This window comes from Glycine soja, chromosome 4 (genome assembly GCF_004193775.1).
Source record: "Glycine soja cultivar W05 chromosome 4, ASM419377v2, whole genome shotgun sequence".
Lineage (NCBI taxonomy): Eukaryota > Viridiplantae > Streptophyta > Magnoliopsida > Fabales > Fabaceae > Glycine > Glycine soja.
In genome coordinates, this window is record NC_041005.1 from 48,053,021 (window position 1) to 48,073,634 (window position 20,614).

Genomic DNA, 20,614 nt, shown 5'->3' on the forward strand with positions numbered 1-20,614 from the left:
TATTGTATTTGAACACATAATTGATATTATTACCTTTCAATACAGAAAATTTCAAAACGCTAAAAGTAAGATAAAAAAAAAGTTAATAAATTATTTTTCAAATTTTTATTTATTTTAATTATATTTGAATACTAATTAACTTTTATCACCTAATGTAAAGATTTTTTTTCCATGTTATATTTTATTTATTTGGTATTTGAACACAAAATATTAAGAATATAAATTTTTTTATTGCACAATTTTAACTAAACCTGAAAAATCAGATTAAGATCAACATAATTTATTTATTTTTAAAAAAATCTCTTTTTTTATTGCATTTGAGTCCTAAAGAAGATCAAAGAAAAAATAAGGATGATTAACTACTTTTTTCATTTCAATTAGAATTTTCATATCAAGCAAATCATAATGTGATGATACATGGGAATAATGAAGTCACATGATGCAAAATTAGTGGCAATTTTCCCTCCCAGTCTGAGCCAATGCAATCAATCCAAGCAGCCCCTTCCTCAAAAGATCCAAACGAACATGGACCAAAAATTGTCCCTTGGAGAAGGAATCATGAACCATCACCAAGTTGGATATATGAAGAATGGGAGAGTCAGTTTAGTTTAGCTGATGCCATCTCTTGACAACACCTCAGAGACTTGGACTGAATGTCCAACTGAACCCAGAAATCAAATTCCATTTACTGTTCTTCAGGATTGAGATCTCTCTCGGATTTTGGCTCTAGCAAAAAACACTCCTGCCAATAGACCTACAAATTGCATTTATAGCTTCAGTGATGAAACAAAGTGTAATACAAACTTGTGCCAATGCACTCTACAATAATAATGACAATGAAGATAGTAACACTTTCAAATCAGTTAATTTAAAGAACTAACCAAACAAAATGCTAGCAGAGTTCTCCAAACTAGTGGGAACTTTGAAGAGAAGGATGCCAGCAATAGAAAGTGGTATCTTGTTCAGTGAACCTACAAGACTGCAGATGGCAAACTAGTCAGATATGTCTAAACAAATTAATATACTGGCATTTTTCTGATAACACAATGCATTAAAGACTAGAATCTATAACTAATAAAAATATTTGTTCCAACAATAATTCATATCTGAGTTATAACCAAGGTGAATGCATTGTTAAGTAGTCATCTCACAAAAACTAGGGAGGCAAGACTTATTTGCTTCAAATGAGATCCTGCCAACACTAAGCCATAGGAATAGGACCGTCCTAGAACAATAAAGAAGCTAATCTAAACCAAAATACACACAGCTTTGGACACACATTATCCTTGACATGAGCCCTACTATTCATGAAGTCCAATTTCAAAAGAAACTGTTAAGGAATTGTAACTATATTTTAATTTACTGCATTTAGGAATTAGAGATAAAAGGTGGATATGGGCCATTCTCTCTCTCTCTCTCTCTTCTCTCTCAAGGGAGTGAGCAATTGGCACTTCTGATCTTACCTATAAGTTGTAGCTCCAGTCTGATGAAGAAACCACATGGATGTGAAGCTGATTGCTAGACCCAAAAATCCACTAAAGGTCATCACCAACCAAAAGCTAGGCAATCTCAGAAGTGGCCTGTAAATTAAAATACATAATATTATATAATATTAGAAAAAGAATGACATGGTGTGAGTAGCTTCTTATATCTGTCATCAACATAACCACAACAAATTATGACATAAAAACACATTTCTTGAGATTCCAGATCTGTGTTTCTATAAAGAAAAACAGAAGGCAAAAGATAAAATTGGGATGTTCTCTTCATGATACATTTTAGGACAAAACTTACATACAGTTCCTTAGATGATGTATGTATTGTTTTCCCATCAGAATTGGAGTTTTACCTCTGTAATTTGCATAATCCTTTAATGCAAACCTTTTTTTATTCAAATTATCAAGGTGACACTCCAATTTTGATAGAACAATACAAACAACTATCGAATATTATCAAAGTTGTGTTACATTTTAACCTATGAGAACACATAATCTTGTAGAAAATGAAGTATGCCAAGCACATAATATTGAGTCCAATCACAAAAAAAACTAGCGTACCCCATTGCCCAGAGGCTCTTCGCTATGCGAAGGTATGGGGGAGGGATATTGTACGCAGCCTTACTCTTGCATATGCAAGGAGGCTGTTTCCGGATTCGAACCCATGACCAACAAGTCCAATCACAAAAATATAGGAAAAAACTCACGTGCTTAAGAGATAATCCATCTCATTGAAAACAATAATCAGGAAAATTCCCAAAGGCACAGAAAGGGTGTTGTTCAACAAGACCATTGAAAACTCATTTAAATTTCCAGATTTAGTAACTTGCTTTGCTGTATCCATGACCCTTTGGAGCATCAACTGCAGCAACAAAATAAAAACCGATTAATCAGCAAACTTGACTAAAAGCTGAATTCAGTGCTATCTACATATACACATTATACCATAGTATGTTATCCTTTTAAATCAAAACCACACTAAACCTCCCACATGTACAAGTGTTAGAAGTAATTGAGTAATATGATTCTAGAAACCCCACCAAAACAATTAAAATATCAAACTGAAATGCATTGAGTATGTTCTCACCAGGACTAGGTGTTGAATAATTTGTCTACATGTTGGGAAGTTTGATTGGATAAACTGATCAATTCACTTCACCCATGATAAACTATAGCAATTCATATAACTTTTTTCATTTAATTTTACTTTGTCTTTCAACCAAGTCTAAACCAGTCCTTAGCACAGAGAGATGGAGAATCCTAGGGACTAGGGATACACTATGACCATGATAACAACATGCCCAAGGAGATAATGAAAAAAAAAATTCAATGAAGATTTGGTTCATCCTACACATACACATCACACAGGCATCCTGCTTTTCTATGTTATATAGACTTGTATGTTACTATTGAAAGTGGTGATATTATACATAATGTGACTATTCCACCAAAAGTTTTAATGATGACATGTGTTCAGATCATTATTGAAACAACCAAAAGTATTAAATTGGGCTAAAAGAGTAAAACATGAGAACATTATAATGTGATAGAAACCTGATGATATCTTATTACAAAGAATAGGGAAAACCTCCCCTTATTACAACACTGCTGAACTTTGAGGGTTTGTACCTCTTAATGCCTAAAGTCCCCAATTCTCTCAGAAATATCTTTTCTTCTATTCTATACATGTGATACCTTTCACTGATGGTAAGTTTGTAACTAACTAACTAACTGCTCATTGTATGTAACTACTATGTCATCTAACAGAGTGTTCATAAACAAACAGTGATATTTAGTAAGACAAACACATGATTGAATTTATGAATATATAATAATATATGATTAATATTCTAACTCTCAAGTCAAGGACTAACAGTTATACGTGCAATGTGCAAAACAGCACTGCAAACAGAATAAAACTTGTAGTAAAGATACATCTTGCAGCATTCTGCTGAAATTTCAAAACATCCAGGAAGTAATACAAAGGTAAGCAAAGTGGAATTAAAAATGAATGAAACTCATTGAGACAATGAAGCCTAAAATCACAAAACATCAATACTCACAGAATATGATGCAGTTAAGAAACAGTTTAGTGTCTGCCAAGCATAGCCAACTGCATTGAAAGAGAGATCAGTAATCCCTCCAGTTATTGCTGAAATGATCTGCAAAGGAAAAGGGAAGCTCTTTCAGGCTGCTTTTTAAGCAAAAAGTTGTTATGTTTTGTAAGGCAAGGATCCAACTGATGCATAGTTCCGACAGTCTTAACAGTAAACAGCTAAAGAGTCTAACAAAATAAAACATGTTTATAAAGAGTATGAAATTGAAACTGACAAGCCACCCAGCAATAAATGCATTGCTGGAAGCAGGATAGAACCCTGCAAAATAATCCCCATATCAGCTGTGACAGCCCAGCCCTACATTTATAGAATTTGACATACAAACTTTAGGTAAGCTTGGCTACCATCCTAAAACACCAACCCACTCCAGACATAATTTATGTTCCTTTAAACAAAGGACTCAGCAAGAACTAATTCACGACATATGAATATTTTGGTTATGATTAGACAAGTAGTAAAATCTTCTCCATAGTGACTACATCATTGGACAACTATAATAAAACAATATTGTCAGCAAGAGTCATGGTTGTAGGAGGCGCATGCAAAATAAAGGGATTAAAAGATTCATATGTCAAGGTATAATATGTGAATTCATTATTCTACATCATAGTCAGGGTCTCAAACAGCCAAAAATAAAGGGACTCCAAGATTCATATGCCAAGCTCTTCAACATACCATTAGAAACAAAGATGCCCAGACTTTACCATCATGGTGCTTCTTGAACAAATACATTTCACCAAGGGCGGTTATGACATTAGTAACATTCTTCAGGACTGTCACCATGGCTACATTAATGTATTTCAAACTGCACATAATACAAATGGATAAGTATTGCAAGCAAGAGAGTGTAGCAAAGTGCTCTATTGTAAATTCAGTCCATATATTGACACCGGCACAGATAATAAATGTCAACATCACATGTTTGACAATAAAAAGTTAGTACAACTTTAGAACTCCATGCTACAAAATAAGAATAATTATTCTCTGAATATTAGCATCTAAAGCACTAGTAGCAGATGAAACATTGAATGGTAAAAACTAAAAAGCCAGTCACAAAGCATCTGCCACAACCATCCCCTTTGGTAAGACCATCAGTCAATATATTCCAACTAAAAGAGAGAATGAAAACATAACAATAGCCACAATGTAGAAGACTGCATACCTAAACATGCTTGTAACGAGCATTCCAACAAATATAAAATTCACAGGCAACCAGACCTTGATCAATCTCCACGTCAGCGGCTCAGTTGAAACTAAACCCAGAAGGCTCAACACGGAAACAATAGCAACTGAAATTAAATTCTGCATCCACACAAAAAAGTGTCAGAACCAATCCAGTTCAAGCAACTCCCACATCACTACACAATACACAAAAGGGTAAAAAAGATTCAAAGTACACCAAATCAAAATTACCTGGTACAACATCAAGGATATCCCCGCATTAAAATCATAGCTTGAAAGTACAAGCTTGTTGACCAATATCATGCCACATGAGGAAAAACAATAAGCAAGTCCAGACAACAAGGCCTGATTGTAGACTTTAACTCCCCTTCCATTTCTTGGTGTTCTTACTTTATCTTTGTCCGACTTGGCATTTTCCAAGTCATGATGTTCTTCATTGGGAGAAGAAGGCTTCATTTTCATGTGATCCAGTTATGGCGTAAGCTGAATTGACACACGGAAACAAAAGAAAAGGAGCAACAAAGTTCACAGTTCCACAGCGTTTCAAGCTATGGAGCTCAGGATCGATGACAAGTGAAGCGACGCGTGGAAAGGAAAAACCTTTTTCACAAACCCGGGTATGTTTATGATCGACGAGAAAAACCCATCAAGGATCAACACCGTGATCGTTGAAACAGCGAGAATTGGATGGAATATGAGGCAAGATGCGAAGAAATTCGGGGATTAAATGACCCAGATGTACAGAGCGAACAAAGGAGGGGTTGGGAATTTTGAAAGTGGAAAGAAACTTCGTTGCGTTTAAAGAAGGAAGAATGAAGATACCAACTTTTGCGAATTTTTCTTTTATGGTTTTGTCCTTTTGCAATTCGCATGAACCGTGGATGGCAAAGATCCCCTGTTGCTGCTTGGGTTCGCCATAGCTTTGAATTAAATTGCTCAAAAGTCTTAAGGTTGTTTTTGATCTTTGAATGATGATGTCATTTCATTTGTTTCCCAATTTGCCACGGGTGATCATTGTTGGGCCTAAACTAATATAAATAAGGGTTAATTAAGTCTTTTAAAAAAATTAGTTTCATTCTATTGAAACATGATCACATGGCAAACTAATAAGAAATACATTAAATTAATAAGATATTTTTTATTGGTATGAATAAAAAAAATACTATTTGAAATTTTCAATAACTCACCTATCAATTTATCATATTCAATCAATCAAATTAGATTAATAAAATAATATTAAAGGTGAAATTAAGTAGTTAAGATATGTATATTTAATGGACAAAGTTAAAAGAAAACCAATAAGATCAAATGGTGAGATATATATTTTGGATCAGAAAATAGTGAAAGAAGAGTAAGGGAAGACAAACATGTTACATGTGTACATTGATCATAATTCACAAAACATGTTTAACTAAATTTTTCATACTTGAAAAATAGGTCATTTTCAGATTATTACCTAAAAAATCATTCTTATTAGAGACCTACCTGAAAAAAATTTATGTTTCAACTTATTATCAGTCGTTACTCTCCTTCCTTAAGTGATGACGTGAGACTTTGTCTGTCACGTCATCATTTAATACGATTAACCGCAAATAGTAAAATAAGATTGGAAATTTGTTGAGATACTTGGTTGAAAAAAAAATGTTAAGTAATAATTAAAAAATGACCTATGAGTATGAAAAATTTAATTAAGCCTATAAATAAATATGATAAGTTAAAATTATGATCACCTTTTAAAGAAATCTGAGTTAAGCTCAACATGGGAAATGAATATTGCTAAATTAATTTTAATTACCTGCAAAAACAATTATTAAATTGTTATTGTGTTATATAATATAACTTGCCTAAAAATATGACATATATTTCACAACGTGAGTTTGAACTTTTTATTAATGTAATGACATAATTGATAATAATTTTAAGTATATCTTGTTGATGTATGCTGTAATTCAGTTAGTTAGTTAAGAGTTAGTTTGACAGCTATGAAGGTAGTTATAGTTACATGTGCAGTGTATAAAAATATTAGTGATGATCATGAATGAGATGGATGAGAGTGCAGAAGTTGTTTTAATTCAGAATTCTAAATTCTCTTTATTTTCTAAATCAATTCTTTCATCTTCTCTAACATAGAGTGAGTGAGTGCATAGTGTGAGTGTGTGTGAAGAGCTTCTTTGTTCCAATATCTCTGATTATATTTTTAGTCTTATGTCTCATCTGACCTCAGTGATCTTCAAAGATTCAAGTTACTTAAAATTTTCGATATAAAAAAATATAAAATAAAGCTTTTTTTTTACTATATGTTTTTTTTATTTTGCTTCATTTTTCTAAATTAAAAGACCTTTTTCAGGGACAGCTGTGGGGGGAAATCATTTTGTTTTTATTCATTAGCAATCACATCAGAAAATTATGCAACTTCTTATGTAGTTGACCTATAGCATGTATGCTAGGGTTAGTTATGTACCAATAAAGAAAATGGGATGTGCCGGAAAAAAACAATGCGAAGGTTAGTTGCCACTTGAGAATTGTAGGATGTTTGACCCCAAAAACGAAATCCAAAACGAGTATACCCAAAATCATAAGTATCAGCATGTATCCACGCACTTTTAGTGGCAGATGTAAATGCAAACCAAATTTTCAAAAGCTTTTATGTTAGTGGACTTTTCCTAATGTTTCTGTTACGCTTCAACTATTAAAAATTGTCATCATAGCTTCACCAACGATATGATATTAATATGGCGACCTTTCAATAGTAGCAGCCGGCAGATAAGACGAGTCACCCCCCTTAAGATATACTTCCTTTTAATATAGTCCAAGCAAAAATGTTGGGCTAGAAGCATCGTGACCAGTTAGGATTGACAGAACAGAATGATAATCAAATAATAAAATCTGAAATTTTGGTTAACTCAAATGTCTCATTCGTCATCTCCGTTAACTTAGTTAAAGTCAAGATTATAGAACTAAATGACATTGAACTCTCATGTTTGCTTATAATACTTTGAAATGTCCCTTTGTTTCAATTTTTTAGAGGAAATAAAAACACTCAGATGGAAAATTTTCAACGGGTATCCATGAATTGACGGGAGGTAAATGACTTGAATGGGAAAAAAAACCACGAATTTAGATATGCTGCAGCAAGAGAGAACCTGTGCTGTGCAATCACTGCCCGACTACAGATTGATAAAGCCACACATTTTGTGGGTTCCCAATTACAGCAAATCCAAATTCAGAAAGCCCTCTTTTATCATTAATTACAAGATCAATATAGTTTGCTGAAAAGTTTACAACTCTTCAATTTGATTACACCGAGCCAAAATTAGTTTCAAATTTTAATGCCTAACAACATTCTCAGAAACAAAGAAGACTTGTTTAAGAAGAAATCTGGGTTATATAGGCAGATTGCCTGGTTTCAATGAAACTCCTAATGCTAGCGGCATCTCCATGCATGACAACTTTCCCATCCTCCATGTAGATGGCACCATCTGCATACTCTAGTTCTTCCAAACGATGGGTGACCCATAATGCTGTAACTTCTTCAGAGGTATCCACAGAGTTCCTAACAGCTTTGATAACCCCAACCTTACATGAAAAGCACAAACCATCTATCAGGAAGTGTTGGTTTTACACCAAAACTTTCACATTTACTAACATGAATAAATTCAACCGTAAGCACAAAAAGTGAAGCCATGTTTTAAGTTAACAGCATGTTTAGAATACGAAGGTCCACATATTCAGATGTAAGAAAGCTAAAATAGAGACTGCCCTAGCAGCATTGTTTTCAGCAAGAATGTGTCAAATGCAGATTAAAGAGAATAAGAAAGAAAAGTCACTGTCAGCTAGTATTTTGTAGATGATGAAAGTCCCTTGTTTCCAGTTTCCATGTATTTCCGGTTCTCAATCTTCATAATTTTTTCAACAAATATGACATGTATAGCATATAACATCACAATTCTTGGGGACAGTATCAGTGCATCACCCTTAAACTCTTAGTTTCAATTGTGAACGTGTTTATGTTTAATGTTTTCAGTATCTTTCTTTTGGGCATCCACCTTATTACAAAGGATTAGATTAGATTTATGAAGACCGTGGTGTGAAACTCTTTTAGGTCCTGGATATGCGTATATTTGAAACAGGAGAGTATGCACTTGCGTGGGTAGGGGTCCCCACTGCTCCAGCTTGGCTTCCTACGGACATGCTTATCAAGGTACAGTTTAACTTGTTCCAACTGTAGCTACTATGTAAGCTTCCTTCAGGATCAGCTTAAGCGAAAAGCCTAATCAAGCTGAGCCAGTATTTGGCCAAGAATAGCTTGTTTAACTGAGCTTTTGACCTGTACCTGGCTTATTTTGTATACAATAACCTGAGCCAGTATTCTGCTCAGTAGCAATTGATTCCCTTCGATGGTCCTACAATCTTACAGAAATTAGCCATATACCTCACTCTATATTTTTTTTCCCCCTTGCAGTCAGAGAAGCTCAATTATGAGAGGCTATGACCTACAGTTTGGGCACAGAACCATGCTAAATAGATAAATGGTACTTCGTTTTTCTGATGCTGTATAAGAGTATAATTTAAGAAGCATGGTTTGAAACATCATCTGGGACTCTACTCCATCTTTAGTGCAGAGTACTTCAAAGCTTTTTGTGATGTGTATTTGCGCTTCCCTATTCTTAACATTTAATAAATATAAATGGCCTTTTGATTTGAGAAAACATAATTTGCATATGTTTTATTTTCACTTTTAATTACAAAAATATCACCTTATTTTTACTTTGTTTTTAAATTTCAAGAGTTTGTATAAAAAACCATGAAAACAGAAAATGACACAAAATGAAAACAATGGAGCGTTTTTACAGTTAAAAATAAAAGCAGAACACGTTTTCTTAAAGTAAACAGCTCCTAAGATTAAACCTCCGATGCCGGAGCAATCATCTGAAAGTTGGTGAGATATGAGAATCAACATGCAAGTACACTTCATCATGAAAAATGAAGCAGTGAAACAGAATGCTTTAGTATTGGTTGCGGCAATACAATGAATATCCAGCCGATAAAATAGAATACAATGTATATCCAGGCCAGGAAAGTTAATGAATCTCTTCACTATATACTGGGGATAGTAGCTATGTTCTATAGCCAAAGAAGCTTGCTGCTGACTTCTGCTGCTCCTTGTTAGGCCTCAACCTTGTGATTATATGTAAAACTTTAAAAATAATGTTTCAATTGCCATAATGATAGTGAAGCATCCTTTGATGTGTCTCTTATTCAAAGAAAACGACTATAACAGTATTGAAACAGATTTGACAACACTTACACAATCCTGCATATTCTTCCCTTCCACCTTCCTGCTTCTTGTCAAGCACTCGTGACATGGATGATGGTTCGGAAAAGAGCAAGGCAAAAAAAATTCTTGTAAAATCTTAACGTACGTGCATGAACATCTCCAAGCATGATAAATGGAAGAAAACTGAAGAAAAACAAGATTAATATTTAATTCCCCTCTTGGCACGTTTTCTGGAATTTATAAGATCCCTTAAGGAGGGAAGAGGTTGAGGCACAGGAACATTCATTGACCTGTACAACTTTCGCACACTTCCACTCAAGCCTGAAGATCCAATATTTAGATAAAAGGCACTCTCATGAACTCGTGTCCTCCTGAACCTCAGATTGCTGATTCTTCTCCACTCAATGTAAATCATTCTTTTTTCTGGTGACCTCTCCTTCACTTCAGCATCTTGCAAGAATTCTTGTGGTGCATCATTTGAAACTGTTTGGCAAAGGACATTAACAGGCAATGTATTACATCCTCCTATTGAAAAGCCACTATCTTGGAGAGTGAACCTTGCTCTTCCAAATAACGAGATGGGCAAGTCTTTGCCATTATTAAGAAGCAATGCTTTCAGTGTTTTAGTCTCAGTGAACTGTTTGACAGGTGATTTAGTTTGCACACCAGTTTGTGCACAAGGCTGAGGGGTTTCTTCAAGAACAAGATTAAAGCTCACAGATTTTTCTGATGCATCAACATGATCAGAAGTTTCTGGAGTCATATCCAGAAGCTTCCACATAGAGTTATTGAGAGCTCCTTTAGAGTTAAATAAGTGTGTCTTTACATAATCCAGCTCCATAGTCCTGCAGCTGGAGGTTGTTGAAACAACCCACCTACGTGCTTGAAGTGCCCATTCCAATTCTCCTTGGATGAGTGCATTGAGTAACAAACATGCCAGACACCAAACTTATCCTTAACTGCTCCTTAACTGCTTCATCCATCCTTTTCTTTCTAGAGTTTTCAATATCTGAGAACTTTTCTTCACAAGCATACCTGGGCAGAAGGGCGCACAACGAGAGGCTCAGGTTGGAGAGTTGCTTAGGCCTCAACCAGCTTTGCTTTTGCTCTTTCATATAAATTTTGAGATCCATCAAACAAGCGGAAACGAGAAGTTGGATCTTCAGAGGATTTCAGGCACAGTAAGTGCTAGATTCTCAAAACATTACGAATACTTGGCTTTATCAACATATATTTAGGCCCCAAAGGTTTCAGAAACATTAACAAGGATCTCTTCCTGACCAGCATGTTGCAGGTTAGATACACTGTCCGTGCATCAGGATGCTTCCATATACAATTAATAACCTGTTTTGTATTTCCATTAGCTGAACTTTGAGACTGAGTTATTCATAATGATGACATTGCAGAATGATAGATTCAATTTAGAAAAGCCACTAATATGCACACACTGATACATTGAAAGTTTGGAACTGCTACAAGAAAAAGTATAAATATAGTAGACTGGGTTTTAAGAATCCACTGACCAGGCTATAACATATTTAAGTTTCTGTATATATAAATAAAAGGCTTGAATATTTTTTCCATCACAATTCACTTTTAATCTCTAAACTTTTATGTGTATAATCCTTGTAATATCCAAACCTTCTATTTTTTGTCCTTCCCATGAATCTCTAATTCAAAAACACCTATGTGGATCCAGCCTAGTGTCTCGTGAGCATATAACACTTGATAGAACCATGAAAGTATTTTTGTAACAGATGGACCAAAAACAATGTTTTTATTTTCTTTTTAATATTTTATTTTGGTTTAGGCATTTAGACTCCTGAAGAATCTATCTATATTTCCAATTAAATCTTCTTATTCTTGAAGGTTCTATAGAGGAAAAAATTGATGTGGCATTTCTTCACTCATAAAGGCCTTATTCCAAGTTTTAACAAACAAGTCATTTTTATTAATTTGAACATCTTTTGTTCAGAATACAAGGAAAAAAAAACAATTTACATCACAGAAGGTTTGAATATTATAGAGATCATAAACAAATACAGGGACTAGAAGCAACGATATATTTACAGGGACAGACAAAACAAATATTTGAGCCTAAATATTATATGTTGGCAATTGGAAAGACATCGGGTTGAAGGCGCTAAATATGAAGCTGGGAACTAAATGACATTGTCACCAAGCTGTTACAAGCACAAAACGCCCATATGCATACAATGAACCCGGAAGGCGTTCAAGATATACAATGATAAAAGATTATATCATTAAAATGCAATGTTGAATTCCCAAAAGAACAGTAACCATAGAGCATTTTTCAACAAGTTCTGCTGCTTGTTACTATTTATTGATTGAAGAGGGAGTTTTTGGCTTATGCTTTACAGTTTACAAGTAACCAGCTTATCTCCATAGACTATACAATACAAGCAACTTACTACAACCAAGGAGTGCATCTAAAGCATGCATTTCCATCTAGCGCAAATCAAACATAACAAAAAAATGAAGGGGTTTTAGCTTTTCAGGTAGAGTAAAAAGGTACCTGTTGAATAGCAGAATGTTTGCTAGGCATCCCCTGAGAGAAATTGCCAAATGTACAGTCTAAGAAAATACAATCAAGAGAGCAGCAAGGCTCTTTCCCTTTCCTCCCAACATACTTGTCCAGTAAGTTGAGCAAACACTAAGGAATGAGCCTGCAATCTCCCGTGTGCAGAATATTACCGAATTTTCCTTCAAACAAGAACATCACCACCCCTGAACTCCAGGACAGAATTCAAGCATAATGGAGTGTGTGTTTGAATGAAATTGATTTTGGTTAAAATTAATTTTAACCTGATGTGATTTATGTTTGGAAGTTTTTATTCTAACAGCAAGGTAGTAGTAAAACTCGTTATAAAAAAATTTAACAAACGCAGAAGCTATATAAATTTACCTCAATTCAAAATCAAATTTAGATCTGGAATTAATTCTTTACGGTGAAACCAAACATGTGAACATTTATCTAAAATTACAGTAGCTGTTATCTCAACATGATTATGAATGACTCAACGTGAATCAAAACACACGCACACATAGTTGAATCAAAATACAAATATACCAAATAAATTAGAGAAGTGAATATTACCAGGGCAGTGATTGGCGTCGAAAGCGGAGACGGTGAATGCCCCGGCGGCGGGATCATCGATGATCAAGGATTGACCAACCTCTATGTCGAGAAACAAGGAAGCATCTAGCTGCGGATATTGTTGAAGGAGATTGGTAGAGTAAATTAGGAAGGAAGAGTGGCAAGTGATGGAAGAGGAATGGTCTTTGTGAGCGTGCGTGAGGAAAACGTGTCCACCCAGAAGGGTAATCCCATAAGTTTATTTTATAATAGTATAGTATGCTGATGTTATTGAAAGAATAAATTTTATTAATTATATTGAATATTTAGATGAATCATGATATAAAATAATAATTTTAGCAAGAAAAAAAAATATCAAATTTAAAGGAGTAATTCATGTTGGCTCAAAACGAATCAAATTGTTCACGAATTAGTTCAGTTAAGATTTTAAAAAAATATTGTGAAAATTAAACCGAACCAAACCGATCAAATTTGCTTGGGTTAGATTCTGAATTTAGTCTAAATCGATATGCAAACACCCCTATCAAATCCTTTTTTTTTTACTCCTACAAAATATCTCACTTTTTAAAATAATTATTAAAATTCCATTATTTATTATAAAATATGAATGAGTATACTAGTATTTTAACTCGTGCAAGGTACAAAATGAAAGTTAATTTTTACTAATTAATTATTTTTAATACCTAAATTATATAATAATTCATAATAAACAAATACTTTTCACATTGATTTATGATAAATAATTTATATTTTTTAGTCATCCTAATATTAGTGTGCAATATTTACTAGTTATGATAATAATTAATCTTTGTAAAAAAAAAAACTTACCTGTGGTGTTTTCCTTCTCGCCCACATATAAATTGTTAATGATTAATTTATAGTGTGATAAAAGGTTATTTTAATTATTGATAATCTATTATTATTATATAAAAATTGTTCTATTATCACTTCTCAATTGATATGTCACTTCTTGGTGCATTATGCATCTATTTATTTTTTCTCCCAATCACCTACTCTCTTTTGCTTCTCTTTCAATTGATATGATGTTTAAAGAAATTGAAAATTATAGATTGAATGAAATAAAGGGTTAAGAAAAAAATCTTTAAAATGCTTTTTATTGAAGAATTACCGTTAAAAACACTTTTGTTCAATATAGCTATTCTAATTTTTTATATATAGGCAATATGAAATTAAAATTTTGTCTCATTTAAATTTTACTATTAATCATTGTTTCAATTTCAACACCAAGTGCATTACAACATATGTAGTAGTAAAATTGAATATCAATTATCAAACTCATTGCAAGAAATAGCATAATGCGTAATAACTGCTTCCAACTAATACTTTGGACATTCAGGACTCGCTGGCTCTTTCACTTTCAAGCCCATCATCATTCTGGCTACGGTTTGGAACCAAGTTCCACACCATACACGTATCATTCTCAAGTATGGATACATAATCTTTAAAAAAAAAAAGAAAAAGAGAGAGAGAGAGAGAGTATATATGAAAACTTACTCCCTTTTTTCTCCTGCCATGAACTAACAATATACAACATAAACGTTACTACAGACAGTAAACACCTTGGATTTACAGTAATCAATAAATTGTTACAAACAGCACGGTGTCCCCAGTCCAATGCCTGCATCGAGAGCTCCTACAACTCACTTGACCTTATGTGGTCTAGTTCTCATGCATAAAGAATTGACCAGAGTCCCTTAGATAGAGTTGGTACTCTTAAAGAGTGCAGATTGAAGTTCAACCACAGGCCACAAGGCATGCCGAGGAAACCAAAAGATTTTAGAGGTATTTACAATCGGCAACTCAAATGAGTCTTCTTGGGGATCCACCGGGCGTGTGGGCTTTGTAAAAAGAAGTTTCCTGAAAAGGGTCAAGAGTGAACGTGGCATTTGATCTCACTGGATATGAGGGGAGTGTATTCTGCCCCATCAAAGTGTAAGTTGGGTGAGGAGGAGAAAGGAAACAGCTCTTGTGCGCTGGCTCGTACTGTCGCAATGGACTTGAACAGGGAGATACTGGTAAAGATGTGATCATTCTTGTGTTATCTCTGAAAAAGGAAGTTACAATAGCAAGTCAGTTCAAATAGTATAAAAATGATTCAGCATATACATAGAGATACATAACCATGCCTTAATAAGAGAAGGTCAGATATTTTACCTTGGGCTCCTTTCTGCTCGTGAAGTTACAGGAACTGGCTTTGTTGCATAATCTCCATCCAATGAAGTTAAACTTGTTCTATTGGAATGATCTAAAACTGGCTGCAAAGTGATCCAAACAAAGAGAAAGTTAGCACCAACCCAACACTTGCCATATAAATGGATTTCCAGATATTTTGCAACTTCAAAATGGCAACATTCAGTGTATGGAGTTTGTGCATTAGAACCATGACTTCAATTGAACCGATACTTTCTGTTCAAGTTTTGTAATTTTGTTGTATTCTAGGATTCTACATCAAAAAAAGAAAAGCAATATATTTAGTTCTGTTATCAGTTGTCACCCCAAACTATGCTATGATCACCCAGTTAATCTGTTCTCCAACTTCAATTTCTCTCGCATTTGTGACATATAAACTTTACCAATACATGTGTATGCATTGCAACAATGATCTAGGGCAAAATAAGAGGATCAAATTCCAAAGGAAATTTAAGTAGCCTAAAAATAATATAGACAAGCATAACCACCAAAACACACATGACAGACAATCATCTCCTTTTTTTCTTCCTTTCCTGATTGCAACACTGTATCAGTGTTTAACGCCTAACTACTTAGACACAACCAAACAACAAAGCATACTTCATTGTCAATTGCACCTGGTGATTTGCATAAACCACTTCATCCATGAAGTTACTACATAGTTACAATCTATTATTTTAAACTTGACAATACTAAACATATAAAGTTGAGCTACATGATACATAGAGCACAAAAAAACCTCAACAAACCAAGAGATAAAATCCTGACATAGTATTATAGCACCTCTACATAGATAACAATACAGTATGTTGATCCAGTATTGGATAACCACAAATGATGAAATCACACAAATATCAAGACAATTGCATCTTGTTAATCATATATGAGAATGGAGCCCTCTTTATAACATTATGTCAAAATATGTAGGAACTAGCATGTAAGAGACCAAAGCAACATAATTTCATAAAGATGATAAATAAGCATTGAGGACTATACCGGAGGCGTCCGACTTCCATCAAACATGCAGGGGAAAGCATCCCTGGTTATTCTGACATTTGTAGCTTTTGTTAATGACTGATCTCGAATAAAGGGATGCTCTAGTAACATCTGGGCTGTTGGGCGGGCTGATGGATCTCTTTGTAAGCATAGCTGAATGAATTTCTTTGCCTCGCTTGAGAGATGATCAGGAATTTCAGGCATATCTCTGCTGTTACCAATTTTAAATATTGCAGCTACCTGTTGAATACAGGCATTAAAAAAACAATGTTGGCCTTTCATACTCTTAAAATAGGCTCATAGCAAATATGCAAATACATGCTAGTTCTAAATATCCAAAATCATACCCCTTCATACTGATTCCAAGGAGGCTTTGATGTTGCCATTTCAAGAATTGTGCATCCCAAGCTCCATATATCAACAGGAAGACTATAGCCATTTGTATTCATTACAACCTAAGAAAGCAAAAGTCAGGATACATTACAACTTACAGTGGAAGAGATACGGATATTTTTGTTCAGAAGTAATTACAAGATGTGAAAAGAAAGGAGAAAATACTTTACCTCGGGTGCCATCCAGTATGGACTCCCTTTGAAAGATAGCATGGAGGAAGAAGAATTTATCTGTTTCAGAAAAATCATAATTCAGAGATGATCTCCATCACAAATCAGAAAGCAACCAAAACTGAAAATTATACACTTTGAAACTTTGTTCCCCTTCTATTTTTCCTACAACTCTAGTCCATTTCACTAGGGTCCCTTTCATATATTCTTATGCTATATACCTTTAAATTGTAAACGACAGAACAGAGATCAGAAAGTTCTGTGTGAGCCAGATGCATTCTAGCTCTCATTCTCTATGTGGGTGTGCACAATTGTGAGAAAGAAATCATGAGCATCAAAGAGTGTAAAAGAGAATGTCTCTACCACTAGGCATTCAGATATGAATAAAACAGCAAATTTCAAGTTAGGGCAAAAGAAACACTATTAAGTATCCACTCTCCATAAATTTTACAACTTGTGTATTGGCTAATTTATTTTACCAGAAGCAATAACTTTTCAAGTGAGCAAAAACAATGCATTCTCTTAAAGCATACTTATAATAAACTTACATGTTTAGCCATTCCAAAGTCTGCCAGCTTGATTTCACCATTAGGATCAACTAGTATGTTAGCCCCTTTGATATCCCTGTGAAAATAAAAACTTATCAATACTATAATAAAGAGTCAAGATGCATGCATTTAGTGTTATAAATAAATCTTGAGTAATTATTTAAATTACCTATGTACTGTATTTCTCCCATGAAGATAGGAAAGTCCAGAGACAATCTGCCTGGTATAATTTTGAATAACAGGCTCCTTGAAGGCCCCATATTCCTGAAGTAATTTATGAATAGAACCACCAGAGACATATTCCAAATAAACGGAAAGTGTTTCTTCCCCCTGCAAACATGGCACATATATATTCATAAATGAATCTCATTCAACAATTATTTTTTGTATATAAATGGCATACAGGATTCAGAACATGGAATATTTTAGCCATACCAAATCACTCCCATAGTATTGAACGATGTTTGGATGTGAAAGCTGACTGAGCAAATGGATCTCCTGCAAACAAATGAAGAACATGGTACAGATTAAATGATGATCAGACATATCAAAACAAAATCCAATGCAACAGAATTGAAGGCTTAAAGCAACATGCATAAATCTTTTAAAAATAATAGAATTACCTGATTAAGTTGTTTGAGGCACTCCTTTGATGATTGGTCATCACAGACAACCCTGACTTCTTTAATTGCACTCAATTGTCCACTATCACTGTCAAAGTTCCAACACAAGTGTTTTAGAGACGTAGAACAAACATAGGAAGCGGAATAAATATAGTTTCAGTAACTTGTCCATAATATGGACATTTGGACAGAGTCCACATTCTGAAAGAAAGCTGATGATATCATTCTGTAAACATAGTTGTATTTCAAAGCTAGTTTTTTCCTATTGCCAATAACAACTGGCACTGTAGCATTTCCTTTGTAACCTAAAGATTTGCTTATACATTACAACCACTGATAGCAAAAACCACAAATTCAGTCTTTAATTCAGGGAGTGTTGCAGCCTAACCCAAAAGAAAATTGAAAGTAAATTTCCTTCACCAGACAACAAAAAACAACAACCCAAATACCTATTGAATCCCAGGTAAACATGCCCAAATGTTCCCCGACCAAGAAGCTTTCCTTTCTTCCACTTGGAAAGGTTACTGGTAGTGTGTTCCGTCATTCCATTTGCTCTCATGCTGGGAAGAGAAGAAGAAGGACTGGTAGGAGAACCTGGCGGAAGAGGCAATGGATGACATTCACCTTCTTGCCTGCCTGTAGGGGAGTCAAGACTCAAACCAAGCAACTTTGGATGCAGAGGTGATGTTGGGCTGGTGGGCCCTCTTGACCCAGGACCCGGGCTTTTAGACCTCACAAGGAACTTCATGTCACCTTGCCCTCTAGCATAAAGAAAACAGCATCAATTAGTTCTGCAGCAGATTGGAGAAACAAATTAAACTGTCCATGTTCTCTTTGTTCCTTATTCTAACATTAATCATGCTAAAATGAATGTAGATTATAACATACGCCCTCCCATGTTTTATAATTACAACAGTTTATTTATAGAAAAACAATAAGATAAATACATTTTGCTTAAATTTCATTAAATCGATATTTGGAAGGGGTGGAAGTTAACTTCCTAGTCTTATCAAATTAGTCCATCAAGATTTAGATCTTTATTTTCCCCAAATAAATCCATACCAGAAGTCTAGAACTGCAAATTCAGACTTTAAAACACAATTTGCAGATGGATAATTCAAAATGGACCAAATCTTCCTGAAAAGGCACAAATTATAAACCATTACTGAAACAACAGAAACAATCGCGTATCTGAAGAGAGTGGGTAAAAAATTCCAGAAGAAAATCGCATTTAGGCATGAGCAGACAGACGGCAAGAGAGAGAGAGAGAGAGAGAGAGGCCTTTACTATTAAAGGAAAGTTGAAGGTAAGAAAAGGAAGAAAAGTGTACGAAAAAAAGTGAACAATCAATCGTGTTGAAAAAAGGTAGTAACAGGAGGCAGTTACAAATTCTGATTTGCAAGTCTGAACAAAACTAAAAGGGGAAACTCATAAATCAAGTAAAGTATGCAATGATGTTTGCAATAGACAGACAGAGAGAGAGAGAGAGAGAGAGAGAGAGAGAGAGTCTCAGGAACCGGAGTAGAAGTCACTTTATGTGATCAAATGATTAAGGTAATAACCGGAGAACCTAATTTTAATTAAATTAAATAAAAAAAATAGGGTAAATTAAACGAATCAAATCCAATCGAATTGAATTGAATCTTAAGTTAATTGATGAGTAAAAAATAATAATTAGAAACCTGGAGGCATTAATCTGAGGGTGATCATCGTAGGAGCCACTGGAGCTGACGCTGGAGCCGGAAACAGAGGCAGATCCAAAAACAAGGCCTTGGTCGATGGCGAAGTTTTGGGTGGAGAAGACGGAGGGGCGAGGCAAGGGAAGACCTTGGTCGACGGCGGCGGCGGCGGCGGAGGAACCGAAATCGCGGCTGGCACGAGGGGAGTTTCTCACGACGTCGTCGAAGCTCTTACTGGGCTTGGGGTTGGGCTTGGGCTTGATAAAATTGAACTGAAGGAGGGTGGTGGTGGCGGCGGCGCCATGAGGGTGGTCTTGTTGTTGTTGGTGCTGTTGGTCCTTGGTCTTGCTGGACTTTTTACCCCACCAAGTGGGCATGTTCTGAATTACTGGACTAAGCACAAAGGAACAAGAAGAAGAAGAAGGAGGAGCTGAGAGACTACTAAGGTTTTGTTCAGTTGATACCACCAAGGATTAGGAATTCCGAAAATAAAAAATAAAAACGGTGGTTGGATGGATAACTGACGTGGAATGGGGCCCACACTCTCTCTCTGCTCCTACGTGTCACTCTTTGTTACGTCTTACGTGCGTTCTCAACAACACCAACACCAACAGCACCCTTGTAACTTGTAACTTGTAACTCTCTTGTTTCTGAGGTTAAATAAATTCCCTCTACTTGTTCTTGTTCTTGGTTAGTTAATAGTTACTCCACTATTTGTTCTGTTTGCCTTTACTGAAAAATAAAAGAAAAGAATCCGCATTGGCGATTGTGCACTCGTTTTTGTGCTTTACAGTTTCACACGT

General features: G+C 34.9%; 2 protein-coding genes and 1 pseudogene across 2 annotated transcripts; all 3 read right to left on the bottom strand.

Annotated features, from left to right (window-relative positions):
• Positions 1-346: 346 nt before the first annotated feature.
• Positions 347-5,761, bottom strand: LOC114410090 (GDP-mannose transporter GONST1-like). Its single transcript, XM_028373864.1, has 8 exons — positions 5,027-5,761; positions 4,776-4,915; positions 4,289-4,418; positions 3,560-3,658; positions 2,204-2,358; positions 1,464-1,580; positions 882-979; positions 347-754 (listed from the first exon to the last, which is right to left on the bottom strand). Exons 1-8 carry the CDS (start codon positions 5,255-5,257, stop codon positions 696-698), a joined length of 1,029 nt encoding a protein of 342 aa, XP_028229665.1. The 5' UTR covers positions 5,258-5,761; the 3' UTR covers positions 347-695.
• Positions 5,762-9,740: 3,979 nt separating this feature from the next.
• On the bottom strand, positions 9,741-13,426 carry LOC114410896 (annotated as a pseudogene).
• Positions 13,427-14,456: 1,030 nt separating this feature from the next.
• On the bottom strand, positions 14,457-20,295 carry LOC114410093 (mitogen-activated protein kinase kinase kinase 3-like). Its single transcript, XM_028373867.1, has 11 exons — positions 19,815-20,295; positions 18,582-18,893; positions 18,133-18,220; positions 17,945-18,007; positions 17,679-17,839; positions 17,510-17,585; positions 16,962-17,021; positions 16,746-16,853; positions 16,399-16,638; positions 15,367-15,467; positions 14,457-15,256 (listed from the first exon to the last, which is right to left on the bottom strand). Exons 1-11 carry the CDS (start codon positions 20,186-20,188, stop codon positions 15,013-15,015), a joined length of 1,827 nt encoding a protein of 608 aa, XP_028229668.1. The 5' UTR covers positions 20,189-20,295; the 3' UTR covers positions 14,457-15,012.
• Positions 20,296-20,614: the final 319 nt, after the last annotated feature.

What these genes read in the sequence shown, in the direction of transcription:
- LOC114410090 (XM_028373864.1), bottom strand. Translation starts at nt 5,257, where the DNA reads ATGAAAATGAAGCCTTCTTCTCCCAATGAAGAACATCATGACTTGGAA. An exon ending in CTCGTTACAAGCATGTTTAG is followed by an intron (nt 4,419 to 4,775) that starts GTATGCAGTCTT and finishes TATTATGTGCAG; the next exon opens with TTTGAAATACATTAATGTAG. An exon ending in ATGGATTATCTCTTAAGCAC is followed by an intron (nt 1,581 to 2,203) that starts GTGAGTTTTTTC and finishes TTTAATTTACAG; the next exon opens with GCCACTTCTGAGATTGCCTA.
- LOC114410093 (XM_028373867.1), bottom strand. Translation starts at nt 20,188, where the DNA reads ATGCCCACTTGGTGGGGTAAAAAGTCCAGCAAGACCAAGGACCAACAG. An exon ending in CTTGGAATCAGTATGAAGGG is followed by an intron (nt 16,639 to 16,745) that starts GTATGATTTTGG and finishes TGTATTCAACAG; the next exon opens with GTAGCTGCAATATTTAAAAT. An exon ending in CGAGCAGAAAGGAGCCCAAG is followed by an intron (nt 15,257 to 15,366) that starts GTAAAATATCTG and finishes TTCCTTTTTCAG; the next exon opens with AGATAACACAAGAATGATCA.